Source organism: Amphimedon queenslandica, unplaced genomic scaffold, assembly GCF_000090795.2.
Source record: "Amphimedon queenslandica unplaced genomic scaffold, v1.1 AMPQUscaffold_13441, whole genome shotgun sequence".
NCBI classification, from domain to species: Eukaryota; Metazoa; Porifera; class Demospongiae; order Haplosclerida; family Niphatidae; genus Amphimedon; species Amphimedon queenslandica.
The window spans coordinates 284,714-294,478 of NW_003546323.1; the positions used below are offsets into that span (position 1 = coordinate 284,714).

A 9,765-nucleotide genomic window follows, 5' to 3' on the forward strand; every position below is an offset into this window, starting at 1 on the left:
GCGTGGGTGTTTCACTTGATAAAAAGAAGAGTGAAGGCCTCCTCTGCTTAGACTACACATCATCATTTGAAGAAGAAGGAACATGATGAAGGGGTCGGTATACCTTATACTCGCTCTTATAAGTCTCTCTTTTCTCCTGGTCACTAAAGTTGGAGCTCAAGCCATTATTCAAGGATGCCTTTTTCCTGATTCCGGAGATGTTGCCTTTGTCCTCAATGATGCTCTTGACATCATTGCTGGGACTGACACCAACTCTGAGCTATACGATCACACCATCTCTTGTCTCGCTGTATCAAGGACAGTGAATAGATTCCGACTTGCTACAGCAGTGGTTAACTTCACTTCTGATTCAGATGCACTCTCATCTATAGGCTGCCCTGCCAACACTCCTTGTCTTAGTTTCCTTGAGATGGCTTGCAATGATGCCAATGATAGATGGGAACGCAATCAGATTTTTGCAACTTTAAGTTTTACGAAAGACGGTAATGAGTCTCTTAGTGTTACCTTGCGAACTGATTGTGGTAACTGTGGAATTGAGAGTTCCATACCTCAGGGAGCTAATCCGATATTTGATCCAAAGACTCACTGCTTCCGTAAGTACTTGACAAAGAGGAGAGGGAGGGAATATCCAATTATTATGTTTGCCATTGACTAATGATACTAATTGAACTAAATATTTAATTTATAAGCTCCTTTTTAAATGAACTTTACTCTTTGAACCTCCTCAGGTTGCAACAGTCTTTGTCTTATTGATGGTTTCAGACAGTGCTTTGGTCTAGTTGAGACAAACTGTTGCAATTTCTATGAAGAAGGAGTGTGTATTGATCAATGCAGCGACAGGAGGATTACTGTATCAGAGACTAACTTCACTTGTGTATGCAACAACAGTTTTACTGGACGTAATTGTGATGGTAAGAAGTTTACATTAGTTTACATCAACTAGTCCTTATTGTGTTCATAATCAGCTTATGCTGCCATACCTGATGACTAATATTGTACTTAATAAGCTAATAATACGAGCAATTACTGTAGCACACCTCTCACTGCATGGACTCATGCTTATTATTATTATCATTATCATTATTATTGTCAGCTTACAATGAATGAGTGGGTCTATTTTGTTTGGTTTATTTGCTCTGAAGTATTATTGTGTTGCCAAGTCCCTCCACTCTTCTCTCATGTGATTTCATGTAGGTGTGTAGCCCTCCCTATAATTGAACTTGTGGAGGCTGCAATCGGTTTCTTAGACAAAGTATAAACACAGTTATCATATTTTAAAATGATGTCAGTGTTTTAAGTTTTGAATAGCTGGGGGTATTGTTCATAGACATTGCTATATCTTATGGTCAAAATATACTTAAGAAACTCCTTTAATGTCATTAACTTATTATCTTTTGATCTTTTAGTATGTAACATAACCTGTGGTCCAAATGGTGTGAAGAATACTGAATATTGTATCTGTGACTGCTCTCCTGGGTTCACTGGTGATAGGTGTGAGATTGACATTGATGAATGCCAAAGTGTCAACTGCAGAAACAATGGAACCTGTAATAACTTGGTCAACAACTTCAGGTGTGACTGTATATCAGGGTTTGGTGGAAGATTCTGTGAGAATGACATTAACGAGTGTGAAACTGTCAGCTGTAACAACGGAACTTGTATGAACCTGATTGGTGGTTTTAAGTGTGACTGTAATCCTGGCTTTACCGGAATGTTCTGTAATGTCACCATTAATATCTGTATTGAAGAAATGCCTTGTCTTAATGGAGGTACCTGTCTTCCTCAAGTTAATAATTATACTTGTGATTGTGCTCGGAACTTTACCGGACGAAACTGCAGTCGATGTGAAGCGCCTTTCATATTATCCAATCAAAGTTGTGGTAAGGATGAACTTTTACAAATTAATATCTTGTGATTATCTCTCTCTCTCTCTCTCTCTCTCTCTCTCTCTCTCTCTCTCTCTCTCTCTCTCTCTCTCTCTCTCTCTCTCTCTCTCTCTAGCTTTGCCTTGTGATATTGCTAATCCATGTCAAAATGGAGGTACATGTTCAAACCTAATGGATGGTACCGTTACATGTAATTGTATATTAAACTTCACTGGACCAACCTGCAATATTCCACCACAGACAGTATGCAATCCTAATCCTTGTTTGAACAATGGTACCTGTACCAGCTCTGGTGGCCGGTTCCAATGTTCATGTCCTCCAAACTTCAGCGGAGACAGGTGTCAGAACTGTGACATAAAGAACTGTCGGACTTGCTCTGCCATTGATAACATTTGTACTACTTGTGCTGACGGCTTTGTACCTGCTAATGCAACTACTGGAGGCTGTGGTAAGTATTGATACATTAATATTTAGAATTATAAATGTATTTTTTATTTTTTATAATTATAGCTAAAGACCTTTCTCAGTGCTTTGCCCAGGACGGTGAGTTATGTCTTTCATGTAATGAATCTCAATATAGTGGCATGTCCTTTTGGCTGTAGCTAGCATATTCTGATAATTGGTTCACTTATGAATCATCTAAACAATCCAATAACTAATAATGCACACTCACTTAGACTCCAGCCAATACACAATTAGGAGTGGCCACTCATAAAGGATGAGGTGTATTGCCTTCAGTGGGTGGAATCAATTGATGGCGTACACCTGGTATCACTCAAGCATGAACTGCTGTTCAAATATAGACACTGTTTATATTACTGACTGCCTGTGTACGTAGCCATACCCTAACACTCACACAAATAGCGAGACATAAGAAGTGAATGGATTTTCAAGTTGTTCAAAACTTGGGCCTAAGACCCTATACTATAGTACAGGGTATTGAGACAAAAATCACAAGGAGAAATTTCTCAAATTTTATACTTTCCCTGATACATATACATGTTTTTTATGTTATGTAGGAAGTTTGAGCTAATTCTGATCAAATTTGAATTTTTTATGAATTTTAAAAAGTTGCTCCAAATGCCATGTACCCTATTGTAGACACTGTGTGTACAAATGAAATCAAATACTACATTCTATAGGATCCACTCCCTTTGGAAATATTTGTGTACATGTCTACCAGGAGTTATTCTTAGTATCGTAATAATCTATAATCTTTAATCCACCTGCTCTATATACTACCCACACACACACACCCTCTGCTCATAGTAAACTAAACCCACCTACTCAATCCTTTTACACAAACAAGACCTCACTCCAATAAACAAGTTTATACATGCACATATATGTATCATGGCAAAGAGAGAGAGGGGGAGGGAGAGAGGGGGAGGGAGAGAGAGAGAGGGTGTAATTCTCTTATTTATATGTATTCTCAGATCAACACTGCCTTTGTGTAGTATCTATGGCTGCTATACAACTGTCATAATAGCAGCCATAGAATATATACTGTCTTTAAAGCAAGGATTATAATGTATTTCATCTCACTAGATCCTCCATTGTGCAAATGGATGACAGTGACCAGTGCCTGCTGCTACACTGACATATGTACTAAAGAATCCAGCAACAAGAACCAATACAGCAGTTACAGGAGGGACTTTAAGTGTTTTGAAAGTTTTCATAATAACTGGAAAAGACGGGCAGAGGGTTTTGGGTTTTTTTTTCCAAGAATTAATGACGAAGCTAATTCCTTGAAACACAATAGCTTAAGTCGTAAGTACAATATAGTGCTGACTATGTACGCATTAGCATTTAAATTTATGATTTTAAATTCAATCTTTTTCATTTTTAAAGGTCTGCTTGAAGATTGGCGTGAAGGTCTTGAAGATTCACTTAAGAGTTTGCGGCTGTGGGTCAATTACTTGAGGAGGAGATTGCCTGATGTGACCATACCACCTGTACCCACTCTTGAAACCAGTGAGGGACTATGAATATGATTATCTTAATTAGATACCTTGTATTGTGTTATTAATTATTATTTTATTTTATTTTATTTTATTTTACAACAGGGACTGCCGATGCTAATGCCTTATATAAAGAGTATACTGAGTACTGGTACAACGTTGTTAACATTTTCAACAATAACATCATTCCTCTCTACAGCCAGTGAAGCTATTACTACAGTATATCATTAACATTCATGATGCTGCTACCATTATTCATTATTATTGTCACTATACTACTCATGGTGTTCACTGCTGGTATATATTGAACTAGTTAATAAACACTCTCTTAATCATAATCATTTTAATCATTTTATTGAATATATGCAACAGTTAAGTTTATCAGTATGTACATGTCTGTGTCATCATTTTAATAATCAGTTTCATGATTTGAGACGTATTGTATTGTTAAAGAGGGTGGGGTATAGTGCGTGAATATCATTGGACTCCTTAGCAACCAGTGTATCTCCTTAGCAACCAGTGTATGTTCTTCACTGCTGCACTTGAAGCACTTCAACATGATTAGGATAATTATACTCCTCTTCATTGCTGGTTGTATTTCATTCTCAACTGCTCAAGATTGTCCTCTACCAACAATAGCTGAGATAGAGACTGTATTGCCTCCTTTACTAATCATTGCTGATGGTAACCAGATGTACTCTCCTAATGTAACTGAAGGATCAGTTCAATATGTCTGTCTAGCCCAAGGGAGCATGATTGATACTTATGAAGCCATAGCTCTTATAGCTAACTTTACTCGTAACCCAGGAGAAACTGAACGAACTAGGATATTTGATATGGAGTGTATGAGTGGTACATGGACTGGAAGGACTGGTAGTTTAGATCCTCCTCCTGCTAGTGTTGTTGGTGTTCCTCCAAGAACTGATTGTTATCGGTGCCGGGAAGGGTTTGGTGGAGATACTAGATGTAGATGTAAGCCAACTAAGAAATAAATAATAATATTTTGGTATCCATGCATTTAGCATGTGACAGTGCTTGTAATTCTGGATTGATGAGGTGTACTGGACCAGATGCTACTGATTGTTGTTTAGTGTTTAGTAAAGATGGTGAGTGTGCTCTTGACTGTACATCATCTGGTCCTAACTATTATGCTGAAGAAACTACTAACTTCACTTGCAGTAAGGAATGAGTATACACTGATACTCAATACTATATCATGTTTATAGCTTGTAATCTAACCTGTCCTGATGGTTATACTGTTAATTCTAATTGTACTGGCTGTGATTTCAATAGCACCTGTGATAGAGACAGTCCATGTATGAATGGAGGAGAGTGTATACAGTATTCACCTCCTGATAATTATACTTGTGATTGTACTGGCACTGGATACCAGGGAGACAACTGTACTGGTGAGTTTTAATATAGTGCTGTTTTTAAGATAAATTAATTTTAATGAATAGTATCTCCTTGTGATTCTAATCCTTGTGAAAATGGAGCTACTTGCATGGATCAAGTAGCTGATTACACTTGCAATTGTATGGAAGGTTACACTGGAAAGAACTGCTCCATAGACATAGATGATTGTGATTCTAATCCTTGTGAAAATGGAGCTACATGCATGGATCAAGTAGCTGATTACACTTGCAATTGTATGGAAGGTTACACAGGAAAGAACTGCTCCATAGACATAGATGATTGTGATTCTAATCCTTGTGAAAATGGAGCTACTTGTAACGATGAAGTAGCTGGTTACACTTGCAATTGTATGGAAGGTTACACTGGAAAGAACTGCTCCATAGACATAGATGATTGTGATTCTAATCCTTGTGAAAATGGAGCTACTTGTAACGATGAAGTAGCTGGTTATACTTGTGATTGTATCGATGGTTTCACTGGAGCAAATTGCTCTGTGAACATAAACGATTGTAGTCCTAATCCTTGTAAAAATGGAGGTACCTGTATTGATGGAGTTGCTGGTTATTCCTGTGAATGTCAAGGGTCTTGGGTTGGTGACAACTGCACAATGTGTTCACTAGAGAGTTGCCTGGTTTGTTCCAGTGCTCCTGACCAGTGCAGCACATGTATTGTGGGATATCTACTGAGAGACAATATCTGCAGTAAGTATTGTGATCATCATATTATCATTAATTATTGTTTTAACAGTAAGAGATGACTGTATTAGTGACTGTAACAATGAGAATAGTGAGTTATTACTACTATAAAGTGTAATGATTATTATAATGTGATGTAGATGAATATCAGTTTAGACTCTGTCAGTTTTATTGTTCACTCAAGAGATGGAGACAAGTAGCACTGAACCATGGTCTTAATGTGCCAGCCATTAAAGAAAGGGTAAGCAGACAATTTGAATAAATCTGTAGAGTTAGTATTTTGTGAAAAGAATAAAGAACTATTGTTTGAAGAACAATGGAAGGAAGCTTTACAAGAGCAGAGGAAGTTGCAATATTTTTGGTTGCAGGAAGCACAAAAAAGAGGATTAGCAGTCACTGAACAAATGACATCAAACACTGATGGTATAACAAATATAAATAATAATAATAATAATAATAATAATACTAATGATAATTATTATTATAATGATAGATTTACAAGGAGACTGGTATGAGAGTATCAGTGATGGAATAGGTTATCAGCAAAACTGGCAGAATGATGCTAGATCACTGAGACCATCAGCAACTGTAGGAGACTTTAACAATATAGACACCAACCAACCATCAGGTATGCATATGTATCAGTTGAATAGCTCAAATAATGCATAAATTGTACTGGAAAAAAGAAAAAATTGACCTTTGTAATTATAATGATCATTGTTTACTTTCTGTTCCTGTTCACACTTCAGTTCACACCTCAAGGTGTTAACAAGGTGTCCAAAACAACTTGTAGAAATTACAAAATATTTTAATATTATTTTTATGCTGCAGGAGGAGCAGATGCTGATGAGTTAAGTGCTACATACAATGAATACATGAGGAATTGGCATGAGGACTTAATGTTTTATGAGGAAGAGTTTTAAATCAAAAGAAATATAAAGACTTTAACATGATAATAGAGAGAAAGGATAAATATTTCAATTTTTATTGCATAAAATTACACTTACATTACATACACCTTGAAAATACTTAACAATAATAATGCTAGTTTTAATAATAATAATAATAATAATAATAATAATAATAACAATAAGTATTAATAAGTGTTAATCAATTCTTGCAGCAGCCTGATTGAGATGGCTGTGTGCTAGCAGGTGGAGGATTATCAAGTCGTATTGTAGAATCAGGTCGTGCCCTACTACTTCCGCGTCGATTCTTCTCCGAACCATCCCCTCCACCCGGAGTGACACCTGACTTCTGCAGCTGTATGAGTACAATCCTCTCTATGTACTGGAAGAGGTCAGTCACCCCAGCCCCTGTCTTTGAGCTGGTTTCAAAGTAAGACTCATGGCTTTGAACTTTGACAAGGAACGTATTTGGGTTTGACCTCAGGGCTCTCTCCAGCTGTCTCTGGTGCTGACGGACTGCCAGGGACTTTCCTTCAGAGGAACCAATCTCTCTTCCTTTGCTGTTTATAAGGTCCAGTTTGGTTCCCACGACAACAGTAAAGCAGGTGGGGGCTTGTTCCTCAAGGAGTGGAATGAATACTTGTTCTAGTTTTTCTAAAGACGATTTCTAACTGAATTCTTAGTGAGGTCAATTGCCAGAATGGCCACATGAGCACCATGGCAATAGTAAACTAAACCCACCTACTCAATCCTTTCAGTTACACAAACAAGAACTCACATTGCAGTGAGCTACTCATAAACAATTTTATACATGCACCATGTACATATATGCATCAGGAGGAAGAGAGAGAGAGGGTCTAATTCTTTTATTTATATGTATTTTAATCATTTTATTGAATATATGGAACAGTTAAGGTTATCAGTGCAGTATGTAAATGTATGTGTCATCATTTTTATAATCAGTTTCATCATTCATGATTTGAGATGTATTGTCTAATGTTAAGAGGGTGGGGTAGTATGTGTGAATATCATTGGACTCCTTAGCAACCAATGTATCTCCTTAGCTGCAGTGTATCTTCTTCACTGCTGCACTTGAAACACTTCAACATGATTAGGATAGTTACACTCCTCTTTATTGCTGGTTGTATTTCATTCTCAACTGCTCAAGATTGTGCTTTACCAACAATAGCTGAGATAGAGGCTGTATTGCCTCCTTTACTAATCATTGCTGATGGTAACCAGGTGTACTCTCCTAATGTAACTGAAGGATCAGTTCAATATGTCTGTCAAGCTCAAGGGGACACTATCAATACTTATCAAGCCATAGCTCTTATAGCTACATTCACTCCTAACCCAGGAGAACCTGAACAAACCAGGATACTTGATATGGAGTGTAACAGTGGTACATGGAGTGGAAGGACTGGTAGTTTGGATCCTCCTCCTGCCAGTGTTGTTGGTGTTCCTCCAAGAACTGATTGTTATCGGTGTCGGGAAGGATTTGGTGGAGATACTAGATGTAGAGGTATAGAAGCTAATTAAAAAAATTAATAATAATAGTTTGGTATTCATTTAGCATGTAACAATGCTTGTAATTCTGGACTGATGAGGTGCACTGGATCAGGCTCTGGTGATTGTTGTTTAGTGTTTAGTAAAGATGGTGAGTGTGCTCCTGACTGTACATCATCAGGTCCTAACTATTATGCTGATAACACTACTAACTTCAATTGCAGTAAGGAATAATTATTTAATGTATACACTGATATAATAATTATTAATAAATAGAATCTCCATGTGACTCAAACCCTTGTCAAAATGGAGGTGCCTGTATTGATGATGTAGCTGGTTATGTCTGCAATTGTACTGAAGGATTTAATGGAACAGACTGCTCCAATAACATAGACGACTGTAATCCTAATCCTTGTCAAAATGGAGGTACCTGTATTGATGAAGTAGCTGGTTATACTTGCAATTGTACTGAAGGATTTAATGGAACAAACTGCTCCAATAAGATAGACGATTGTAGTCCTAATCCTTGTCAAAATGGAGGTACCTGTATTGATGAAGTAGCTGGTTATACTTGCAATTGTACTGAAGGATTTAATGGAACAAACTGCTCCAATAACATAGACGACTGTAATCCTAATCCTTGTCAAAATGGAGGTACCTGTATTGATGAAGTAGCTGGTTATACTTGCAATTGTACTGAAGGATTTAATGGAACAAACTGCTCCAATAAGATAGACGATTGTAGTCCTAATCCTTGTCAAAATGGAGGTACCTGTATTGATGAAGTAGCTGGTTATACTTGCAATTGTACTGAAGGATTTAATGGAACAAACTGCTCCAATAACATAGACGATTGTAGTCCTAATCCTTGTCAAAATGGAGGTACCTGTATTGATGGAGTAGCTGGTTATACTTGCAATTGTACTGAAGGATTCAATGGAACAAACTGCTCCAATAACATAGACGACTGTAATCCTAATCCTTGTCAAAATGGAGGTACCTGTATTGATGAAGTAGCTGGTTATACTTGCAATTGTACTGAAGGATTCAATGGAACAGACTGCTCCAATAACATAGACGACTGTAATCCTAATCCTTGTCAAAATGGAGGTACCTGTATTGATGAAGTAGCTGGTTATACTTGCAATTGTACTGAAGGATTTAATGGAACAAACTGCTCCAATAAGATAGACGATTGTAGTCCTAATCCTTGTCAAAATGGAGGTACCTGTATTGATGAAGTAGCTGGTTATACTTGCAATTGTACTGAAGGATTTAATGGAACAAACTGCTCCAATAACATAGACGATTGTAGTCCTAATCCTTGTCAAAATGGAGGTACCTGTATTGATGGAGTAGCTGGTTATACTTGCAATTGTACTGAAGGATTTAA

At 37.2% G+C, this 9,765-nt stretch overlaps 3 protein-coding genes across 3 annotated transcripts; all 3 read left to right on the top strand.

Annotated features, from left to right (window-relative positions):
* Nucleotides 1-46: 46 nt before the first annotated feature.
* On the top strand, nt 47-4,286 carry LOC109581419 (neurogenic locus notch homolog protein 2-like). Its single transcript, XM_019995516.1, has 8 exons — nt 47-593; nt 729-911; nt 1,407-1,880; nt 2,002-2,334; nt 2,397-2,429; nt 3,435-3,656; nt 3,738-3,860; nt 3,953-4,286. Exons 1-8 carry the CDS (start codon nt 83-85, stop codon nt 4,051-4,053), a joined length of 1,980 nt encoding a protein of 659 aa, XP_019851075.1. The 5' UTR covers nt 47-82; the 3' UTR covers nt 4,054-4,286.
* A 56-nt stretch (nt 4,287-4,342) lies between these two features.
* LOC109581420 (fibropellin-1-like) lies at nt 4,343-7,027 on the top strand. Its single transcript, XM_019995517.1, has 9 exons — nt 4,343-4,819; nt 4,870-5,025; nt 5,074-5,256; nt 5,308-5,964; nt 6,011-6,049; nt 6,099-6,199; nt 6,249-6,381; nt 6,452-6,586; nt 6,790-7,027. Exons 1-9 carry the CDS (start codon nt 4,405-4,407, stop codon nt 6,879-6,881), a joined length of 1,911 nt encoding a protein of 636 aa, XP_019851076.1. The 5' UTR covers nt 4,343-4,404; the 3' UTR covers nt 6,882-7,027.
* A 1,650-nt stretch (nt 7,028-8,677) lies between these two features.
* LOC100634060 (fibropellin-1-like) lies at nt 8,678-9,760 on the top strand (the record flags this gene model as incomplete). The annotated part of the gene is made up of 1 exon (XM_019995479.1): nt 8,678-9,760. A coding segment is annotated over one exon (1,083 nt), but the record flags the coding sequence as incomplete, so codon positions are not given.
* Between the last annotated feature and the right edge of the window lie 5 nt (nt 9,761-9,765).